Source organism: Hyla sarda, chromosome 12, assembly GCF_029499605.1.
Source record: "Hyla sarda isolate aHylSar1 chromosome 12, aHylSar1.hap1, whole genome shotgun sequence".
NCBI lineage: Eukaryota > Metazoa > Chordata > Amphibia > Anura > Hylidae > Hyla > Hyla sarda.
Genome location: NC_079200.1, coordinates 74,998,593 through 75,022,884, shown reverse-complemented (window position 1 = coordinate 75,022,884; position 24,292 = coordinate 74,998,593). Strand labels below are relative to the sequence as shown.

The following is a 24,292-nucleotide window of genomic DNA, read 5'->3' as shown; positions in this document are numbered from 1 at the left end:
ATCAGGTTTGTTGCTGGGCGCACACCGCTTCAATAAGGATTCACCACGGACTACGAGTTGCAAATAAGTAGGGTTATTCTATTAATAAAAAGTGACAAGATGTTTCGAGAGCTCCTGCTCTCTTTCTCTATGACTTGAGAAAGAGAGCAGGAGCTCTTAAAACGCGTTGTCACTTTTTATTAATAGAATAACCCTAATTATTTTCAACATGGAGACCGTGGTGAATCCCTCTTGCAGCGGTGTGTGCGCCCAGCAACACACTCTAAGTAAATCATGGCCATTGTCTTTTAATATGGTTGTTTAAAAAATGAAAAATATTTAATAAAGAAAATGGCTCCTGAAAATCCCCCCACTAGGGGTCCCCATACCTATTGGGACACTAACCAGTCCTGCAGCAGCATCAGCTTGTCCATGAATCATGGAAAAGAGATGACTCATGGACAAGGCTGTATGAGCAGACACACCAATCACCTCCCACCACCACAAGGGAGGGACACGCCCCCTACTCCTGTGAGGATTTCTAACACTGTGAGCTAAAGAAAATAGATATTTTTAAATAAATATTGGTGATAGAGGCATAAAAATTAGATGTACATGGCAAGGATTATTATTATTACTTTTTTTTGTGTGTGGAATCTGACAGGTACACTTTAAGTTTGGAATACCTTCCATATTAAGTAGGGGTGGGAAACCTTCAGCCTGTGGATTTTATAAGCCCACTGCATCATCTGGTCCAGCCAGTCAAGGGTTCCCCACAGGAGTGTTGCGGCATTCCAATGGAGAAGATTCTGACAAGATGTGCTAGGATACCTGTGGTTTGGCAATGCTGCAGATGTCCTAGCGCGTCCTAGGATGTGAAATTGCTAGAGGCTTCATGCTTTTAGTTTTGCTGCCTGAGGCCACAAGGGGCCGTAAGTGTCTCTTACTCCGGGAGTAAGTCATTGTGCATGTCAGCATAGTAGAGATGCATCTGGCCTCTAGTGGCCACATGAAGAAGTAAGAAAAGATGGAGTTGACTGCCAGGAAGTCAAGGTGAGTATATATATATATATATATATATATATATATATATATATATTCAGACAGTCCTACCTACAAATGCAAGCTATCTTTGAAAGGGGGTCGTACCTAGAAGGGAAAAACTACCTTCAGGTGGGCAAATTACGTTTGTGGAGGGAGTCCTACCTAGAGGGAGCAAACTACCTTTAGGCTGGTCCTACCTACAGGGAAACTACTCCTGTAGAAAGGACCCACTTTAAGGTAGTCTGCTCTTGTAGGTAGCTTAAAGGTATGGAGAGGTGTGCACTCCGGCGCTGCAAGGTGGCTGCCTGTCACAAATTCATGGAGGGCAGCGGAGGTAAAACCAAACGGGTTTATTGATTAAAAGATATACAGAGAAAGTCTCTGCATATCTTTTAATCAATAAACCCGTTGGATTTATTGATTAGGGGTGCGCACCTCTCTAGACCGCCATCCTCGATGACCGGGACCAGGACGCAAGGCTGCTACAAGGTTTTTATTTAAGTATATACACTCATCCATGCGCTTCACAGTGTTGTGTCTGCAGCGCAACACTGAAAGGTGAGTGTGCAATCTCGCTATTTTTTCTGACAGCACAAATCAGCTTATGTGCATTATCTGACAACCACTTGGGAAACATTTACACTTAGAGAGCGCCTCTTTTCTTTTCTGTTCCCTTTCTATACATGTCTCCCTGTAGGTAGCTTGACCTTCTGTATGTAGCTTTCCCCCTGCATGTAGGACCCCCTGAAGATAGTTTGCTCCCTGTAGTTGGGAACTCCCAAGATAACTTTCCATCTGTAGGTAGGACCCTTTAACCCTTAGGTAGCTTGCCCATTGCAGGTAGGACACCCTGTTAGTAGTTTGCCCCCTTTATAAATTACCCCCTGTAAGTGCATTGCTCACTATTGGTAGAACCCCCCCCCCCCCCCCCAAAAAAAAAGGTAGCTTGTTCCTTGGTAGTTTGCCCCTTGTAGTTAGGGCCCTTCTGTAGGTGGGACCCTGCCAGAATGTATCTCTCCCAGGTAGGTAGTCTGCCTTCCCCCCTCTATGTAGCTTTCCTCCTGTAGATAGGACCCTACCTAAAGGTAGTTTGTCCCTATAAGTAGTCTGTCCCCTGTATGAAGGATCCCTATAAAGGTAAACTACCTAAAGGGGGGCCCTTCATACAGGGGGCAGCAAGCTACCCTCAGAAGAAACATCATTGTTACGCCTAGCGCTCCGGGTCCCCGCTCCTCCCCGGAGCGCTCACGGCGTCTCTCTCCCCGCAGCGCCCCGGTCGGTCCCGCTGACCGGGAGCGCTGCACTGTCATGGCCGTCGGGGATGCGATTCGCACAGCGGGACGCGCCCGCTCGCGAATCGCATCCCAGGTCACTTACCCGTCCCGGTCCCCTGCTGTCATGTGCTGGCGCGCGCGGCTCCGCTCTCTAGGGCGCGCGCGCGCCAGCTCTCTGAGACTTAAAGGGCCAGTGCACCAATGATTGGTGCCTGGCCCAATTAGCTTAATTGGCTCCCACCTGCTCCCAGACTATATCTGATCACTGCCCCTGCACTCCCCGGACGGATCTTGTTGCCTTGTGCCAGTGAAAGCGTTTAGTGTGTCCAAAGCCTGTGTTACCTGAACTCCTGCTATCCATCCTGACTACGAACCTTGCCGCCTGCCCCCGACCTTCTGCTACGTCTGACCTTTGCCTCTGCCTAGTCCTTCTGTCCCACGCCTTCTCAGCAGTCAGCGAGGTTGAGCCGTTGCTAGTGGATACGACCTGGTTGCTACTGCCGCAGCAAGACCATCCCGCTTTGCGGCGGGCTCTGGTGAAAACCAGTAGCCTCTTAGAACCGGTCCACTAGCACGGTCCACGCCAATCCCTCGCTGACACAGCGGATCCACAACCCGTAAGCCGAATCGTGACAGTAGATCCGGCCATGGATCCCGCTGAGGTGCCGCTGCCAAGTCTCGCTGACCTTCCCACGGTGGTCGCTCAGCAATCGCAGCAGATTGCCCAACAAGGACAGCAGCTGTCGCAGTTGACCGCCATGTTACAGCAACTTCTGCCTCTGCTACAGCAGCAACCATCTCCTCCGCCAGCTCCTGCACCTCCTCCGCAGCGAGTGGCCGCTCCTAGCCTCCGCCTGTCCCTGCCGGACAAATTTGATGGGGACTCTAAACTCTGCCGTGGATTTTTGTCTCAGTGTTCCCTGCATATGGAGATGTTGTCGGACTTGTTTCCTACAGAACGGTCTAAGGTGGCGTTCGTAGTAAGCCTTCTTTCAGGAAAGGCCTTGTCTTGGGCCACACCGCTCTGGGACCGCAATGATCCTGCCACAGCCACAGTCCAGTCCTTCTTCGCTGAAGTCCGGAGTGTCTTCGAGGAGCCAGCCCGAGCTTCTTCTGCCGAGACTGCCCTGTTGAACCTGGTCCAGGGTAATTCTTCAGTGGGCGAGTACGCCATCCAATTTCGTACTCTTGCTTCCGAGTTATCATGGAATAACGAGGCTCTCTGCGCGACCTTTAAAAAAGGCCTATCCAGTCGTATCAAGGATGTGCTGGCCGCACGAGAGATTCCTGCCAACCTGCAAGAACTCATCCATTTGGCTACCCGCATTGACATGCGTTTTTCTGAGCGACACCAAGAGCTCCGCCAGGAAAAAGACTTAGATCCCTGGGCACCTCTCCCACAGCATCCTTTGCAGTCTACGCCTGGGCCTCCCGCCGAGGAGGCCATGCAAGTGGATCGGTCTCGCCTGACCCAGGAAGAGAGGAATCGCCGTAGGGAAGAAAATCTCTGTCTTTACTGTGCCAGTACCGAGCATTTCTTGGTGGATTGCCCTATCCGTCCTCCACGTCTGGGAAACGCACGCACGCACCCAGCTCACGTGGGTGTGGCGTCTCTTGGTTCTAAGTCTGCTTCTCCACGTCTCACGGTGCCCGTGCGGATTTCTCCTTCAGCCAACTCCTCCCTCTCAGCCGTGGCCTGCTTGGACTCTGGTGCCTCTGGGAATTTTATTTTGGAGTCGTTTGTGAATAAATTCTGCATCCCGGTGACCCGTCTCGTCAAGCCGCTCTACATTTCCGCGGTCAACGGAGTCAGATTGGATTGCACCGTGCGTTACCGCACAGAACCCCTCCTGATGTCTATTGGACCCCACCACGAAAGGATTGAGTTATTCGTCCTTCCCAACTGTACCTCTGAGGTCCTCCTCGGTCTGCCATGGCTCCGGCTTCATTCTCCCACCCTTGATTGGACCACCGGGGAGATCAAGAACTGGGACTCTGCCTGCCATAGGAAGTGCCTCTCCCCCCCTCCCAGTCCCGTCAGGCAAGCCTTAGTGCCTCCTCATGGCCCCCGTCCTGGTGTCACACTGCCCCGTGCCAGGCTTCGCCCTCTGCCCTCCCTCCCCATTCCCACTCCTGCTGTGCTGCCTGCCGTTGAGGAAACCCTCCATTCTTTCCCGGTGCCCTCATCCCAGGGGAGGCAGTTACCGGACAAAGAAAAGGGGAGACCTAAGGGGGGGGGTACTGTTACGCCTAGCGCTCCGGGTCCCCGCTCCTCCCCGGAGCGCTCACGGCGTCTCTCTCCCCGCAGCGCCCCGGTCGGTCCCGCTGACCGGGAGCGCTGCACTGTCATGGCCGTCGGGGATGCGATTCGCACAGCGGGACGCGCCCGCTCGCGAATCGCATCCCAGGTCACTTACCCGTCCCGGTCCCCTGCTGTCATGTGCTGGCGCGCGCGGCTCCGCTCTCTAGGGCGCGCGCGCGCCAGCTCTCTGAGACTTAAAGGGCCAGTGCACCAATGATTGGTGCCTGGCCCAATTAGCTTAATTGGCTCCCACCTGCTCCCAGACTATATCTGATCACTGCCCCTGCACTCCCCGGCCGGATCTTGTTGCCTTGTGCCAGTGAAAGCGTTTAGTGTGTCCAAAGCCTGTGTTACCTAAACTCCTGCTATCCATCCTGACTACGAACCTTGCCGCCTGCCCCCGACCTTCTGCTACGTCTGACCTTCGCCTCTGCCTAGTCCTTCTGTCCCACGCCTTCTCAGCAGTCAGCGAGGTTGAGCCGTTGCTAGTGGATACGACCTGGTTGCTACTGCCGCAGCAAGACCATCCCGCTTTGCGGCGGGCTCTGGTGAAAACCAGTAGCCTCTTAGAACCGGTCCACTAGCACGGTCCACGCCAATCCCTCGCTGACACAGCGGATCCACAACCCGTAAGCCGAATCGTGACAATCATCAATGCCAGATAAGTGGAGGCTTTTCTATTGTTCTGCCCCCTTTCATTGTGTCACTTTATGTTATGTGCAATATTATTTGGCTGTGGCTATAATATTTACTGTTTACATATTGAAGTGTTTACATTGTTTATATCTACTTTATGCTGCACTTTGGCAGCCTTATAGATTGCATAAGTCACTTTAATATAGTATTTATTTTTTGTATTTTTGCCCAATTTTTTTGCACATTGCCAATTACCCACCTATGGAGCAGCCATGATTTGTCTGTCTTGTTGCTGTCCCTTGTTTTAATGTTTTTAACCATGTATGTCTAATAAAGATTAACATTTATTTTTACTCATTGTTCTGGTGTGGTGTGTTTATGGGAGTTTATCTATTGTAGCAACACACCAGTTGTTGACTTATAGTTGCATAGCCCTATTTTTTTGGTATCACAAATATAGTGGCAGTTGATTATTTTCTGCAAATGACTTTTTTTTAAATATCCATATGGCCAAGGGCAGGGTATAGGTTCCAATTCCTGTTTTATAGGTAGGGTATAGCGTATCAGAGAAAGTAAATAGAGGCACTCAACCACCATGTCTAAAGGGTAAATTGGTATAAAGCTGATCTGGAAGGTGACTAGGGGCCTTTTTTCCCTCTAGGTAATGCCATTGCAGACTTTCTATGCACCCCTTCACCACCAGTCATTGATGACTATTTTGCCTGGACCATTGCCAGGAGAAAAACACAGGCAACCTGTTCTTACATACCGTCCACCTCTGCGTTCAACCCTTTGACGGAAGCTGGAGGAGAAATGAATACAGAGAGGAGGCATTAAATCAATGCACTTTGTACTTGGCCTGAGATTTTATGAATGCGATTGAATAATATTTTCTTTCTGCTTACCACCAGGAGCGGCTTCAAATTCTGTCAACTCCTGAGAAAATTTTGCCAAATCAGGCTCCTGTAATAAGATCTGCTCCACAAGGGCATGTAGGAAGGTGAAGCTCCTCTCCTTACTCACCAGCTGGGACATCTACCAACAGAACACAGAGGTAATATGACAAAGCGGGCGATCAATCCACAAGTAATGCAAGGATTAGAGAAGATTGAGTCCATCACTTATAGTACAGCATGACAGATAGAAGCCCTCTGCTAAGAGTGATCTATACATCCCCGGAGCCTTCCCCATCACTATGTCTATTATGAGAAGAGTATAAGGTGTCCTCATATAACGTCTACAGATCACAACAGAAGAGAAAGAGAATCTCACCCAACAAGACAGGAACATTCTCATATTATTACTGTAAATGAAACTATGTATCTAAACAGTATGCTATATGTACAGGGCAGTAACACACTAAAAACAGAACTATAGGGGGCTAGTTATATTCTTGTAAATAGGATACAGTATTATAGTAGTCATATTCTTGTACATTGGAGCAGTATTATAGTAGTTATATTCTTGAACACAGAAGCAGTATCATAGTAGTTATTTTCTTGTATATAGGAGCAGTATTATAGTAGTTATATTCTTGTGCACAGAAGCAGTATTATAGTAGTTATATTCTTATACATGGGAGACAGTATTTCAGTAGATATATTCTTGTTCATTGAAGCAGTATATACTAGTTATATTCGTGCACATACAGGGCAGTATTATAGTAGTTATATTCTTGAACACAGGAGGCAGTATTATAGTAGTTATATTCTTGTAAATAGGATACAGTATTATAGTAGTTATATTCTTGAACATTGGAGCATTATTATAGTAGTTATACTCTTGAACACAGGAGGCAGTTTTATAATAGTTATATTCTTGTACATAGGATACAGTATTATAGTAATTATATTCATGTACATAGGAGGCAGTATTATAGTAGTTATATTATTGAACATAGGGTACAGTATTATAGTAATTATATTCATTTACATAGGTGGCAGTATTATAGTAGTTATATTAATGTACATAGGAGGCAGTATTATAGTAGTTATATTCTTGTACACAAGGGCAGTATTATTCTTGTACACAGGAGGCAGTATTATAATAGTTATATTCTTGTACATAGGAGACAGTATTATAGTAATTATATTCATGTACATAGGAGGCAGTATTATAGTAGTTATATTATTGTGCATAGGAGGCAGTATTATAGTAGTTATATTCTTGTACACAGAAGCAGTATTATAGTAGTTATATTCTTGTACATGGGAGACAGTATTACAGTAGATATATTCTTGTACATTGAAGCAGTATATACTAGTTATATTTGTGCACATACATGGCAGTATTATAGTAGTTATATTCTTGTAAATAGGATACAGTATTATAGTAGTTATATTCTTGTAAATAGGATACATTATTATAGTAGTTATATTCTTGTACATTGGAGCAGTATTATAGTAGTTATATTCTTGAACACAGGAGGCAGTATTATAATAGTTATATTCATGTACATAGGATACAGTATTATAGTAATTATATTCATGTACATAGGAGGCAGTATTATAGTAGTTATATTATTGAACATAGGGTACAGTATTATAGTAATTATATTCATGTACATAGGTGGCAGTATTATAGTAGTTATATTCTTGTACATAGGTGACAGTATTATAGTAATTAGATTCTTGTAAATAGGATACATTATTATAGTAGTTATATTCTTGTACATTGGAGCAGTATTATAGTAGTTTTATTCTTGAACACAGGAGGCAGTATTATAATAGTTATATTCATGTACATAGGAGACAGTATTATAGTAATTATATTCGTGTACATAGGAGGCAGTATTATAGTAGTTATATTATTGAACATAGGGTACAGTATTATAGTAATTATATTCATGTACATAGAATATAGTATTATAGTAGTTTTATTCTTGTACACAAGGGCAGTATTATTCTTGTACACAGGAGGCAGTATTATAATAGTTATATTCTTGTACATAGGAGACAGTATTATAGTAATTATATTCATGTACATAGGAGGCAGTATTATAGAAGTTATATTCTTGTACACAGGAGGCAGTATTATAATAGTTATATTCTGGTACATAGGATACAGTATTATAGTAATTACATTAATTTACATAGGTGGCAGTATTATAGTAGTTTTATTCTTGTACATAGGGGCAGTACTATAATATTTTCTACTTTTGTCTAAAATAGCATTATAAAAACCTGCACCGTTTTTTGTAGCGCAAGAGCCTTATTAACCCAATTAACCCATGACTTACTGCTGGTGCTCATCCAACATGCCCTGATATCAACCATCCTGAGTTTTCTACTTGAGGATCTGGATAAAACATTTGCTAAACTTAATTTTGTAATCCCAGTAATAGAGTACATTGCCTCCTGCTGGTTGATGGCTTGTTGCAAGAATAATTTATGCTTAATTACCTTTTACACGTGCAGCTCCTCCGCTTCTCAGATTGTTTGAAGTCTGCAGTAACTATCTTTTCATATTTCTGTTAGATAAGGATATGAGGGGCCACAGCACAGATCTCCTCACGCTTCAAACACAACTACTCATCACATCTATCTCTGCTTCAATGCACTGTATTTACATTAAAGATTGTAAAAAGTTTTGAGACATTTTACCTAAACCAGTGTGTTACCCATCATACCCATCAATACTTTGGTATCAAACATCTGTCCATGTCCAGCTGTTGTTACTGAATCAAACACAACAGGTAGACTCTAAAAACGTCGTTTTTGGTAGATTAGACTAAATGTAGAGCAAGATCCACTTCCAAGAGTTGGTCTCATCTTATAGCTCCCCATGTTTTCTTGATGACATAATATTTTGCTATTAAATCCTGCTAACTAAATGTTGTTTTTTTATATGAATTTGCATATAACTACTATAATACTTACATCTATGTACAAAAAGTTAATAGAATACTGTAATACTGCTCCCTATATACAAGATTATAATTACTGTAATACTTATCACTATGTACAAGAATATAACTACACTCCTTAAAAAAATAAAGGGAACACTTAAACAACACAATGTAACTCCAAGTCAATGACACTTCTGTGAAATCACACTTTCCACTCAGGAAGCAACACTGATTGACAATCAATTTCACATGCTGTTGTGCAAATGGAACAGACAACAGGTGGAAATTATAGGCAATTAGCAAGACACCCCTAATAAAGGAGTGGTTCTGCAGGTGGTGACCACAGACCACTTATCAGTTCCTACGCTTCATGGCTGATGTTTTGGTCACTTTTGAATGTTGGCGGTGCTTTCACTCTAGTGGTAGCATGAAACGGAGTCTACAACCCATACAAGTGGCTCAGGTAGTACAACTCATCCAGGATGCCACATCAATGCGAGTTGTGGCAAGAAGGTTTGCTGCGTCTGTCAGCATAGTGTCCAGAGCATAGAGGCACTACCAGGAGACAGGCCAGTACATCAGGAGACGTGGAGGAGGCCGTAGGAGATCGACAACCCAGCAGCAGGACCGCTACCTCCGCCTTTGTGCAAGGAGGAGCAGGAGGAGCACTGCCAGAGTCCTGCAAAATGACCTCCAGCATACCACAAATGTGCATGTGTCCACTCAAACGGTCAGAAACAGACTCCATGAGGGGGGTATGAAGACCCGACTTCCAGAGGTGGGGGTTGTGCTTACAGTCCAACACCTTGCAGGACATTTGGCACCTTGCAGAACACCTTGCAGAACACCAAGATTGGCAAATTCCCCACTGGTGCCCTGTGCTCTTCACAGATTAAAGCACTGAGCACATGTGACAGACATGACTGGAGATGCCATGGAGAACGTTCTGCTGCCTGCAACATTCTTCAGCATGACCGGTTTCGCGGTGGGTCAGTAATAGTGTGGGGTAGCTGTAACACTCACGGTAGTAGTAGTAACGCTGCTGGATGTGGATCCTCCGATCTGCGTGGCTGATGACACGGGCCGTATCGGGGAGCAGAGTCTAAGGTGCCGCTGGTCTTCACCAGAGACCACCGCAAGGCAGGATGGGCTTGCTGTGGCAGACGACACCTAGGTCGCTACCCCCAGTATGACTCGACCACACAGGTAACTGGGAAAGACGAGGTACAGAAGGATGAGGCAGACTTAGCAGAGTCAGGCTTAGCAGAAGATCAAGGCAGGCAGAAAAGGTGCGTGGTCAAATAACGAAGCGGAAGGGTCAAAATACACAGCAAGGCCACAGACAATTGGGAACACTTTATCTCAGGCCAGGGGCACTGAAGATCCGGCAGGGAAGTGTGGGAGGTACAGGGACTTATAGAAGTGTGTCAGGTGTTGCACATAATTATGGGCGTACTGGCCCTTTAACCTGCTGGGGACGCAAGGCCACGGTGGGTCAGGCCTGGTTTCTAACAACGGCCGGGACCAGTGGCTAATAGCGCACGACACCGCGATCAGTGCTGTGCGCTATTAACCCTTTAGGCGCTGCGTTCAAAGTTGAATGTCACGTCTAAAGTGAATATAAGACATTGCCGGTTAGCTCAGGGGGCTGTTTGGGATCGCCGCGATGAAATCTCGGCATCCCAAACAGCTTACAGGACAGCCAGAGGGCCCCTACCTTCCTCTCGCTGTCCGATCGCCGAATGACTGCTCAGTGCCTGAGATTCAGGCATGAGCTTGAGCAATCAAGCGGAAGAATCATTGATAAATGATTTCCTATGAGAAACCATTGATCAATGTAAAAGATCAGTGTGTGCAGTGTTATAGCCCCCTATGGGAGCTATAACACTGCAAAAAAAGTGAAAAAAAAGTGAATAAAGATCATTTAACCCCTTCCCTAATAAAAGTTTGAATCACCCCCTTTTCCCATAAAAAAAAAAACGGTGTAAATTAAAATAAAAATAAACATATGTGGTATTGCCGCATCCGTAAATGTCTGAATTAGAAAAATATATTGTTAATTAAACCGCACAGTCAATGGCGTACGCGCAAAGAAATTCCAAAGTCCAAAATAACATATTTTTGGTCACTTTTTATAATCATAAAAAAATGAATAACAAGTGATCAGAAAGTCTGATCAATACATAAATGGTACCGCTAAAAACTTCAGATCACAGCGCAAAAATAAGCCAACATACCACCCTGTACGCGGAAAATTATAAAAGTTATAGGGGTCAGAAGATGACAATTTTAAACGTATACATTTTCCTGCACGTAGTTATGATTTTTTCCAGAAGTACGACAAAATCAAACCTATATAAGTAGGGAATGATTTTATTGGTATAGACCTACAAAATAAAGATTTAAAGAAAAGAATAAAGAAAATTTACTGCGTAGAAGCATGGAATTTTTTCTTCAATTTTGTCGCACAATGATTTTTTTTTTTTCGTTTCGCCGTAGATTTTGGGGTAAAATGACTGATGTCACTGCAAAGTAGAATTGGTGGTGCAAAATAATAAGCCATCATATGGATTTTTAGGTGCAAAATTTAAAGAGTTATGATTTTTAAAATGTAAGGAGGAAAAAACGAAAGTGCAAAAACGGGAAAACCCTCCGTCCCCAAGGTGTTAAATTTCAAAACTTGGGCGCGCGAGTGCCCTAGGAGAGGGGGACACGTGCGCCGGAGCTAAGAGGCAGTGGAGGAGGAGTGTGGTAAGTGATGGGCTGGCATTCGCATGGGGGTGCGTCCCACCGTGTGAATCCCAGCCCACGTCAGCAGCAGGGGAGAGCGGGGAAATGCGCTCACGGCCAGCGCAAGTGGCCGGAGCAACGTGTGTAACAGTGGCATTTTTTTGGGGGGCTGCACAGAACACCGAGATGAGATCCTCAGACCCCTTGTGAGACCATATGCTGGTGCGGTTGGCCCTGGGTTCCTTCTAATGCAATACAAAGCTAGACCTCATGTGGCTGGAGTGTGTCAGCAGTTCCTGCAAGAGGAAGGCATTGATGCTATGGACTTGCCTGCCCGTTCCCTAGACCTGAATCCGACTGAGCACATCTGGGACATCATGTCTTACTTCATCCACCTAAGCCACGTTGCACCACAGACTGTTCAGGAGTTGGCGGATGCTTTAGTCCAGGTCCGCCACCTCATCAGGAGCATGCCCAGGCGTTGTAGGGAGGTCATACGGGCATGTGGAGGCCTCAAAAACAACTGAGCCTCATTTTGAATTGTTTTAATGGACATTACATCAAAGTTGAATCAGCCTGTAGTGTGGTTTTCCACTTTGATTTTGAGTGTAACTCCATATCCAGACCTCCATGGGTTGATAAATTTGATTTCCACTGATAATTTTTGTGTGATTTTGTTGTCAGCATATTCAACTATGTAAAGACAAAAGTATTTCATACGATTAGTTCATTAATTCATATCTAGGATGTGTTAACTTTCTGTTCCTTTGATTTTTTTTGAGCAGTTTACTATGGATACTAGATTTATAGGGATAGAAGGTTGATCCAGGGATTTATTCTGACTGCCATATTTGGAGTCGGGAAGGAATTTTTACCTCTAGTATGAAGGTTTTTTGCCTTCCTCTGGATCAACTCAGTAGGGACTCATTAGGGATATACGTTGAACTTGATGGACTCTTTTCAACCTTATGAACTATGTTACTATGTTAGTATGTTACTGCCTCCTATGTAAAATAATATACCTACTATAATTGCCTCTTGTAACCCGCATCTCACCTCAACCTCCCCACCTGTCTGCACTACCCATGTTCATGTAATGAAGAGAATAAAGAATTCAGCTTTTATACGGATACATGGAGAGTGACCCGTCCATTAATTTCTACTTGCATCGATACCTACAATAATACTGCCCCTATGTACAATAATATAACTACTAAAATACTGCCTCCTGTGCATAAGAATATAGCTGTTATAATACTGCTCCATATATATAAGAATATAACTTTTATAATACTGTCCTCTATATACAAGAATATTACTACTATAGTACTGCATCCTGTGTACAAGAATATAACTGTTCTAATACTGCTCAATATTAATAACAATACTAGCAGGTTACCTGGCATAGCCATATTTTTCCTAAGTAATCCTTGTGAGATGAAAAGCAACGTTGGAAGAAGCTCCCATCCTCATATTCCGTCCTCATATGCCCTTCTCGTATCCTGACATTGCATCCTGACCATGTGTCCAGCCCTCATATGCTATTCTTATATCTCATCCACATATCCTGACCTCATATCCCGACCTCATATCCCGACCTCATATCCCAACCTCAAATCCCAACCTCATATCCCAACTTCATATCCCAACCTCAGGTGGGGCTGAGTTGTGATGAAGAGATTGTAGGCCGGAAATAAAAGGAGGCATGGATTTGTGGGAGTGGGGTTGACTTGCAAGCTGGACCGACACACAAGTTGAAAATCGAAGGGGGTGGGGCTTTCAGGTAGGGGCATGGTATTGAGATATGGGTGTGGCTTACAGGAGAGGTGTGGCTTGCAAGCCAGACATAACGCACTCATCCAGAGATGCAGATTGGAGCGTATGGAGTAAGGTACCAGAAGTCCTATGGATTTGCATGGGACCTCTGACAAAAAAACAAAAAAACGTAAGGTGGTAGGTTAGGGTTTTATTAATATCCTATATTTTTATTTTACATATAAGAAGCATATGTACCAAGTATTAACTAAATATCTTCACATACACATACACACGCAGAGTTTTATTTTATATATATATATATATATATATATATAAAGTGGGGGTACACTTTCCTCAAGCCTGGGCTTGATTGTGGTAGCCCTTGGGGGGTGTATGGTAGGGATGGTATGATGTTGATATATTAGGGGTTAATATTAACCCTGTCACTCGTGACGACAGGGTGAGGGCTGGTATGCTGAATCTGTGTATCGGCCTATCGCCGCCCTTCCCAGAAGCGATAGGTGCAATGAAATGACTGAAGGTCCACAAGCAGATTTAACTTGAACTTGAATAACTTTACTGCAGTGCTTGCAATATCCAATGCGTAGTAACAGTCTTATATAACAGGTCTTAGGTTGCTTAGCGACTGGCAGAAGTTGCGGACCTTGCATTAAACTTGCAGTCTCTGAATTTAGGGAGTGATGTGCAGATCTGTCCGGATTTAGGGGAAATATTGGGTCCGGTGATACTGCAGAGTGTTTAGGGGATGACACACTCTATAATTTAGATCATTCAGCCGTTGCCGCAAGGCTCAGGCCTAACTCACTGCGATAACTGCGATATAGGTCTTCTCTCATCAAGGGCCAGGAGAAAGAGAGCGAGAAGATGGCCGCCGCTCCCTTATATAGGCAGGGGGCGTGGCGATTCTGATTGGTCCGAACGTCTGCCATTCACCAGTACATGGTGTGATGGGATTACTGACGTAAGAGGGCCTCCAAAGGTCCTTAAGCTAAAACCATAGAGTTCACCTTGTCACATGACCTGCAGGTCCTGCAACGCTAATAGAAACAGGTAATTAACCATTTATATACAGAAATAATACTATATACATTATTTTATGGACAAATTAGAAATCTATATAGTATAATAGAGGGGACTAGGGGCGGACTGACTAACAGAGATTACTAAGTCATAGGGACTCTAGCTACGGGGACCCATAGATAAATGAGTACCGTATGAAATGCGGTACTGGGACACCACAGGTGTATATAAAATATATGTAAAAAATTATGTAGATCCAGTGAATTAATTAAAAACAATTTATTATTACAATGATAGTGCTTGTGGTGTCCTTTGTAGGGCCCTTACATCGGACTCACCATGATAAGCAAGGTAGTGAATGTATAAAATATTCATACAATGAAATAAAGTAAAATAAAATAGACATATAATATACAGGGTAAAAAAGTGCTGGTATCCCAGTGTGGCAAATAGTCTGTATCGCTTATAGATATATGTACGGAGATCGTGCCTTGTATTTAACCATACAAATAGTCTGAGTAGCGATGTCTCTGTATAGCTTGTATCTTCTCAGGATACTGCATGTGGCAGCGTGTTGGTAAGGGGTTAAAATCAATGCGCTCTGCGGAGCTGGAGTTTCCTTGTGTGTGTCCCACTCTACTCTACTATACAGGGATAGAGATTGGTGAGTAGGATATAGATAGTATCTTAATTGTAATCCTGTGGGTGCATGAGGCAGCGCCACTCAAATGTGGACCACTCTACCCTGGCGGCACAGGGAAAGTTTTGAGTGGATTTGGGGATTTTGCACACTGTGCCTCTTACCAGCAATGTCCTGGAGCCTGGTTGCTGGAAAAAGGTTTTTGCTGGGGAGACGTCCGCTGGCAGGCTGGATGCGTACAACCCCGGAAGTGTGCTCCGGTAAATTTCTTGCGATCCGATGGATGATGGTAAAGATCGTCGGGTTTGCCAATACTTGGGTACAGGTGATAGAGGCTAGACGTGTTTTGAGGTACTCATCTACCTCTTTTTCAATAGCAATACATATATATATATATATATATATATATATATATATATATATATATATATATATATATATATATATATACACACATATATATCTGCTTCTGATGGATAGGAATATATATTTTGGGTCTTGTGTGGTATGCACGGCTGCTGTATCATTGATTCTTTAGTAATGCTCCTTGGCTTAGGTCTGAGCTTTACATTGGGAATATTTCTCCTCAGCCTCTGATCTTCCACTTCCATGATGTTACATATTGTGATGTTCTTTAATCCTGGGTGTTTAATGATTTTGTGGTGACTCCATAGGGAAGCGCAGTGGTAAAATATGATTTGGTCGGCATTTCTCTTAGTGATGAATGAGGCGTTAGAACTCATATAACTGAGGTTCTGGATACGCACAGATACAATCGCCTCGTGGCCATAAATCACTTATTGACTCGTAAATACAAGCTTTTTTAAAATGTATTAAACTGATGCCTATGGAAGTGAATTTCGGGCATCTCTTTGTTCTGGACATGAATTTTGCTCGGCTTTATTCATATTTAATAGTGTGACCAAGAAGAATGAAATGACAGACCGTGTTTATTAATACATGCATATGTAGAAGGTTACCGTGGTTGACCAGGTGCTATGTAAAGTGGGGTTTCTTTGTGACCACATATAATAAGAATACGGACATAGGACTTTGACAGGTGAGAGAAATAAAATAGGTGAAAAAAATCGTACAAAAGTTTGTTGTGAGGGGCTATGATAGAGAACAAGTACATAAGGTGGGAGGGGAAATAGACCACCATACACCAAGAGTGGCAGCCATAAGTACAGTAAGAAAAAGGATATTGTTTTTGTCCATTCCCATGATAAAAAAATTCACAAGGTGTTTGTTGCTGCAAGAGCCAAAGTAAGGACGCCTTGAGGACACAGCCAATTTTCATTTAACAAAAAAAATTTATAATTGAATAGGAGAGGGGGTTTTAAATAATTTTAGAAACTTTTAATGTTTTTTTTTTTACACTTTTTAAGTCTCTAGATTGCATTTACTGTATAATGCTATGCCTATGGAATAGCATTATGCAGTGTAATTTGCGATCCACTGATATAGCCTGGCCAAGCCCACGCTACATCAGTTAGAGCAGCAATTGGCAGCAGGAGGCAGGTAAGGGGTAGTGTTGCTCGCGAATATTCGCAATGCAAATTTTATTCGCGAATATCGCATATTCGCGAATTCGCGAATATTCGTGAATATAGCACTATATATTCGTAATTACGAATATTCGTTTTTGTTTTTTTTTCCACAGTACACATCACAGTGATCATCCCTCTCTGCTTCTAGCTTGTGTGGTGTAAAGAAGGCTCAAATACTACTGTGTGAGACTGGTGTGCGAATTTTCGCATATGCAAATTTTCCCTTATGCTAATTTTGTATATGCTAATTTTTGCATATGTTAATTTTCGCATTCGCAAATTTTCACATATGCGAAAATAAAACGAGAATATTACGAATATGCGAATATTCGCGAATATATGACGAATATTCGTCCATATATTCGCGAATATTCGCGAATTCGAATATGGCCTATGCCGCTGAACACTGGTAAGGGGACACTCCTCTGCCATTTTAGCTCAAGGAACCGTGAGCCCCTCTGAGTTACCGAAGATCTTTCATTTTCACTTTAGATGTTTCAGTTTTCAGTATATTTTACTCCCCTCCCTTCCCTTCCAAAAATATATACCATATTTTTATGGTTACTAGAAGATATTGGTAGAATGCATTCAATGTTCCTGTAAGGTGTTTATTCCTTTCTTTTAAAGTGTTTGTTTCACTGGTTTGTTTTTATTTGTATATGTGCTGGCCCAGTACAGGAGTTGCACCCCTGTACTATTGCTGCCCTGTCAGGTGACTCTATTTCAGTGACCTCTGGGCCCTCCTTTAGCCTATGTTCCCTAAATAGTTAATAAGCACCTATGTTATCTAATGTAATGTGTATATATGGTTGTATGCCTTTAAATACTGTTGTCATGTGTTGCAACCAAGGAAGGTGTCTCCCTCACGAAAACCCTGGGAGAAGCTAGTTCACTCTTGTATAGTTCCCTACTGGGTGCAGCAAGGTCAAGTCCTTAGAGAGAGAGAGTTTCTGGTGTCCAGAGGAGGCCTAAAGCCTACCACGCAGCCACGCTTCCACAAATCCGTTACCCCACAAGTGAACGTCAAAACCTGGTAATGTGAAATCTGTCAAGTCAAGTCAGTGAAGGTCAGTCTGTATCAAGTCAGCGTGGGCCTGCAGCAATTTGTCCAAATCCACTATATGTACCAGCGAGCCCTAGAGTCTCTGAAGTCACTGGTCACCTCCTTGTGCCTAACTGAACTGTCAAGACAGTTACACCTGACTACCTCAGTAAAGCTGCCGTTGTTCTGTAAATTGGCGTTGGAGTCATTATTTGCCCCGTGCCTAGCCCAGGATCTAGCGGTATACCTTCGGGTGGTGAAGAGGTTAAACCACGCCCTGGTGTCACAAATACAAGGAGTTAATGCCTTCTGCCCCTAGGGTAACAACATCTGCCCTCATCACACCTTCACCACATATAGATCACTTATGGGCCCAGAAACAAGTATAAAAGGATATAAAAGACAGTGATAACGTCTTATAATGATGTATTATGAAGGAGACGGCACCTCAGAAAAAGCAAACTTGTGTACCGATGCCTCATCTCTCTGCTCCTAGTGTCTTTTCCAGGTGCTCACTTGGATTTTTCATGCAGAATTGCAAATTGACTTGTCCCGTGCACAGGTTAATAGGCCCCATGTATGTTACATCGAGTCTTCATGGTCCGGGGCTGCACATAGTGTAGAGTTTTGGTGGAATTTTTTAATGTGAGACCAGGTCAATGGACATCCTTTAACCTGATACTACATGTGTCCATCTTTTCTTGGTGGTGGTCTATAATATGTCAATTAACCAAACATAATGAAAACCATAAAACATTTGATTAAACTTTGACTCAGGATACTATAAGGATTTTCCATTACAAAAATATATTGTATATATGTGTGTGTGTATATATATATATATATATATATATATATATATATATATATATATTTTTTTTTTTTATTAGTGGGATAAGGTCCAAAAGGTTGTGCTGCAGGCTTGGCTGGGTTAAAGAAAAACACAAATCCATTTCTCTGAAACACGAATCCATTTCCCCAAGTGTAGGGCTAGGAAGAAGTAATCGGTAGGAACCCAATGAGCACTGGAACAACAGCAAGGGATTGGGAAGCTGTTTTTTGTGTGTTTTTTTCTGTTTATACCCAGCCAAAAGACTGGTCATGAGAGACTAGTGCACCAGAAATAATATTGATAAGGGACTTAGACACCAAACTACTAGTTATAAAGGTCTGGGACACCAAACTACCAGTCATGAGAGTCTGGGACACCAAACTACCAGTCATGAGAGTCTGGGACACCAAACTACCAGTCATGAGAGTTTGGGACACCAAACTACCAGTCATGAGGGACTGGGGCACAAAATTTACCAGTCATGGTACTGGAGCATTCCTGCTGTTCATTACTTTCTGGCCCTGTCTTAACACATGGGAAATGGCTGGAAATGCCCTCTCAGTCAGTCACTGTCTGAGGCAGATCCCCCTTGTGGTGAGTGACTAGCTTCATTTCCTCTGTGTATAGATCAGGACAAGGAAATTGTGACCAGTAGGGATCCAGTGAACATCAAAACAGTGGCAGGAGATCCAGCAGAATAGTTCAGAATGGTCTGGTCTATAGGGTTATCTTTAGCTCTTCAAGAACACGACAAAGTAAGATAAGACTGGTATTGTCATCTTTGAATCTACTTGTTGGCAAGGTCTGACTGGCCTGCCAGAATATGAGAAGGTCCTATGAAGGGCCCATGCTCTTACATAGTAATGGACACCAGAGCTGCACCAGAATTCAACTTCTTTTGAAGTCAATGACCCAGATTTACCAATCCACCCAAGAAAAAAATGCACCTGATTTTCACCTCAGACATATAGCAACCAATCCCAGCTTATTTTGAGAAATGAATGATGAGCAGTGATTGGTTGCTGCTTTTCTCTGAGTGATAAATCTAGGCCAATGCATTTTGACTAGGATCTATTTCTTATGGGATGAACCTGAATCACTGTAAGCACATAACAGATCAGCAATAAGATCTAAGTGGATGTGTTTATGTTCTGTATAGATGGAGGGGTGACTTCAGAATCATCATTTTGGGAAGATGGTAGATATAAAATAACAAACAAGTAGATTATTGACCACAACCAACCCAACCTTCTACAGGAAGCCTGAATGATCACAATTAACTATGAACAAATTATGGGAAAACACAAATCTTTAGAAAAGACAATTATATCTGGACAAGCTGATGGGAAAAGAGGAAGAAGATGTCCAGCAATGAGATGGGTGGAGATTATAAATCACAGAGTGCTGATAAGTGTAATAAACTTATTGTCCATACAGTGGGAGAGGGGTCGATGTGTTATCAACTACAATAAAATTTTAGGGTAATATAATATCACAATCTAAGAAAACTTCAAATACCCAGAGATAAGTTAAGAGTTAAGTATCATACTCACTTTTGGTAGGGTGGAGAGCTGGAAGCCCTTGGCTTTCAATTTGCCTGTAGTTTCGTTGAGGAAGTTACCCATGGCCAGGATGTAAGCGAGTACTGCGGGGAAGGCCTTGCTGAGGAGCAGCTGCTTGCAAGCTTTGATCTTCTGTGCTATGAGCTGCAAATATAAAAACACCCTTACCTTCTATTCATTATAGATTACAAAATGTGGCTCATTTGTTGTACATTGTAGTTGTGATAGAATTAGTTGGAGTACAGAGCAATGTTGGAAATTATTTCCACATGGGAAGAAATATGGTAGAACATTGTAAAGGGTGAGGTGCTAGGGCAGGAAGATAAATCGGGAACAAGAATTGCACAAATATGGTTGATAGGTCTTAAAAGTGTCCCCTAACTTTAGAATTGGTCAGTTAGGGAGCAGTTCAACAAACTACTAGTCATGAGGGACTGTGGAACCAAAACTGCTAGTCATGAGGGACTGTGGAACCAAACTGCTAGTCATGAGGGACTGCTCACCAAACTACTAGTCATGAGGGACTGAGGAACCAAACTGCTAGTCATGAGGGACTGTGGAAGCACACTACTAGTCATGAGGGACTGCGGTACCAAACTACTAGTCATGAGAGTCTGTGCCACCAAAATACTTGTCATGAGGGACTGCGGCACAAAACTACTAGACATTAGAGACTAGGGAATAGTGTTGCACGCGAATATTCGCACTGCAAATTTTATTCACGAATATTGCATATTCGCGAATCCGCGAATATTCTTGAATATAGCACTATATATTCGTAATTACGAATATTCGTTTCTTTCTTTTTTTTTTTTTTTTTCACAGTACACATCACAGTGATCACCCCTCTCTGCTTCCAGCTTGTGTGGTGTAAAGAAGGCTCTAATACTACTGTGTGAGACTGGCGTGCAAAAACTTGCATATGCAAATTTTCGCATATGCAAATTTTCACTTATAATAATTTTTGTATATGCTAATTTTCGCATATGTTAATTTTCGCATACGCGAAAATGAAACGCGAATATTACGAATATGCGAATTTAGCGAATATGACGAATATTCGTCCATATATTCGCGAATATTAGCGAATTCGGATATGGCCTATGCCGCTCAACACTACAGTAGGGAACAAAACTATAAGTCATAATGGAACTGAGGCACCAGCTGCTTGTCACAAGGGATTGGGCACCACACTACTCATCATAATTTACTGAGGCACCAAGCTACTAGTCATGAGGTCCAGAACACCAAACTTCTAGTCATGAGGGACGTGGGCAAAAAATTAATAGTCATGAGGGATTGGGCACCAAACTACTAGTCTTGGTGGACTAGGGAACCACACTACTAGTAATGAGGGCCTGATGCACCAAGCTGCTAGTCATAAAGCACCAGGGCACCAAAATACTGGTCATGAGGGAATGTGGCACCATACTTTTAGATTTTAGGGGACACAGTGCAAAACTACAATACAGCACTGAATAACAATTGCAAATGAATTGGGCAAAAAATCACTGGCTGTTAGAGACTGATCATGGATGATAAACTAATGGGCGCAGACAAGGCTTTACATTCCCTTTTTCAACAACAGATTTTGTGTTAGCTACCATGCATAATGGAAAGGTGTTTTCTTAATTCCCATTGATTTACAATGGGGTCCCTACAGATCTCAGCAAATGTCCATTGTAATCAATCCTATATACAGCAGGACGCTGCTTTTAACCCCTTGTGGACGGAGGGTTTTCCAGTTTTTGCACTTTCGTTTTTTCCTCCTTACCTTTTAAAAATCATAACCCTTTCAATTTTGCATCTAAAAATCCATATGATGGCTTATTTTTTGGGCCACCAATTCTACTTTGTAATGACATCAGTCATTTTACCCAAAAATCTACAGTGAAACAGAAAGAAAAATCATTGTGCAACAAAATTGAAGAAAAAAATCCATTTAGTGACTTTTGGGGGGCTTCCATTTCTACGCAGTAAATTTTTTTGTAAAAATTTCAACTTATCTTTATTCTTTAGGTCCATACGATTAAAATGATACCCTACTTATATAGGTTTAATTTTGTATTACTTCTGGAAAAAATCACAACTACATGCAGGAAAATTTATGCGTTTAAAATTGTCATCTTCTGACCCCTAATTTTTTGCGCCATGATCTGAAGTTTTTAGCGGTACCATTTTTGTATTGATCGGACTTTTTGATCATTTTTTATTCATTTTTTCATGATATAAAAAGTGACCAAAAATATGCTATTTTGGACTTTGGAATTTATTTGCATGTACGCCATTGACCATACGGTTTAGTTATCAATATATTTTTACAATTCGGACATTTCCGCACGCGGCGATACCACATATGTTTATTTTTATTTACACTGTTTTTTTTAATTGGGAAAAGGGGGGTGATTCAAACTTTTCTTAGGGAAGGGGTTAAATGATCTTTATTCACTTTTTTTTTTTGCAGTGTTATAGCTCCCATAGGGGACTATAACACGGCACACACTGATCTTTTACATTGTTCAATGGTTTCTCATAGGAAACCATTGATCAATGGTTCTGCTTGACTGCTCATGCCTGGATCTCAGGCACTGAGCAGTCATTTGGCGATCGGACAGTGAGTAGGCAGGTATGGACCCTCCAGCTGTCTGTAAGCTGTTCGGGATGCCGCAATTTCACCGCAGCGATCCCAAACAGCTCCCTGAGCTAACCGGCAGTGCTTTACTTTCACTTTAGACACGGGGTTCAACTTTCAAAGCCGCATCTGAAGGGATAATAGCGCGCGGCACCGCGATCAATGGTTAGAGGCCGGGTCCGACCCACTATGACCCAGGGCCACGGCGTGGCCCCATGTTATAGAAAGGGAGTGGGCTGAGGGCCTGTAGGTACGCCCTCCGTCCCCAAGGAGTTAAAGCGTACCTGTAGGTTCCAACAAAAACATTTTTTTTTATATATCACTCAGTACCTAATCTTGACCATGTACATCAAATTCTTATATGTCTAGCACCTTTTATTTATTTATTACACTTTAAATTTAGCTCACTAGTCTGAATCCCTCTCAAAGGGAGGGGGCGTGGCCTCACTGTGCAGGTCTCCGCCCCTCCCTCAGTATGCTGTCTGCTCACATCTCCCCCAGCATTAGCAAAACTACAACTCCCAGCTTGTCCTCACTGACACTAGCGGGACACAAGCTGACAGTGGGAGGATTTTTCCTCCAGCTGTGAGCCCTGCACTCACAGCTGTCAATCAAGGAAGTGTGTCCATGACATAGGTGATGATGCATGGACACAGCAGGACTAGTATGTGTCCAAGCAGGCGGGGGGGGGGGGGGGGGGGCAGTTGTTTGACTGTCTTTTTCAATGTGAAATACTCAAAGTTTTCTAATGAAAGCAACTGCAAAACCTATTGGTTTTGCATGCTTTACAACATGTGAAAAGTTTTTATATCTGACAGTGCCTATTTAAAGTGTTACTGTCATTTATGTATCCAGAGATTGGTGAGGTCTTAGGACTAAGACCTGACAAATCAAAACTTTCTACATGTCTGTGTGACATGTTAACATTTTTTGAAAATTTTTGACAGTAAAGCTTTAAAGGGGCATTCCTAGCACAGAAACCTATGACATTTCCACAGGATATACTATGAATGTCTAATAGATGTGAGTCTTGGTTGGTCTCCAACCACACCTGCTGAAATATCCAGACAGTGTATTAAGGGGAGGTGACCCTGCATGTCTAGGCAGCAATCAACATTCTCTTATAAGGAAGTTACTGAAATAGCTGTATGTCTGTGTTGGTAGTTTTCCCTTGAGGAGCAGGAAAGCCCCTTATTACCAGGGCCCCTATACAAAAGCCCAAGTTGCCCTTTTCACACTTACCGGCTGTAGGTCTTTCATATATGTGGGCAGCTCTCTTATTAAAAGTAAAGTATCAAGTCGGGAGCAAATATCAGGGATTTTGCACATCTGTAAAAAGCAGAGACTATTAAAAGAAGAAAAGTGTGATAAGGGATGACACCTAAGATGAGTATAGCCCTCAGCTAGATCAACCCTGTCATGT

The 24,292-nt window shown here is 42.9% G+C and overlaps 1 protein-coding gene across 1 annotated transcript in view; it reads right to left on the bottom strand.

Annotated features, from left to right (window-relative positions):
• Positions 1-24,292, bottom strand: part of LOC130296428 (delphilin-like) — a 132,719-nt gene that overhangs the window by 10,739 nt on the left and 97,688 nt on the right. The window contains exons 11-14 of the mRNA XM_056547927.1: positions 24,112-24,198; positions 20,229-20,381; positions 6,141-6,270; positions 6,005-6,037 (exon numbers count right to left, since the gene is read on the bottom strand). Coding sequence (XP_056403902.1) covers positions 6,005-6,037; positions 6,141-6,270; positions 20,229-20,381; positions 24,112-24,198 — 403 coding nt within the window. The remainder of the gene's footprint in view (positions 1-6,004; positions 6,038-6,140; positions 6,271-20,228; positions 20,382-24,111; positions 24,199-24,292) is intronic.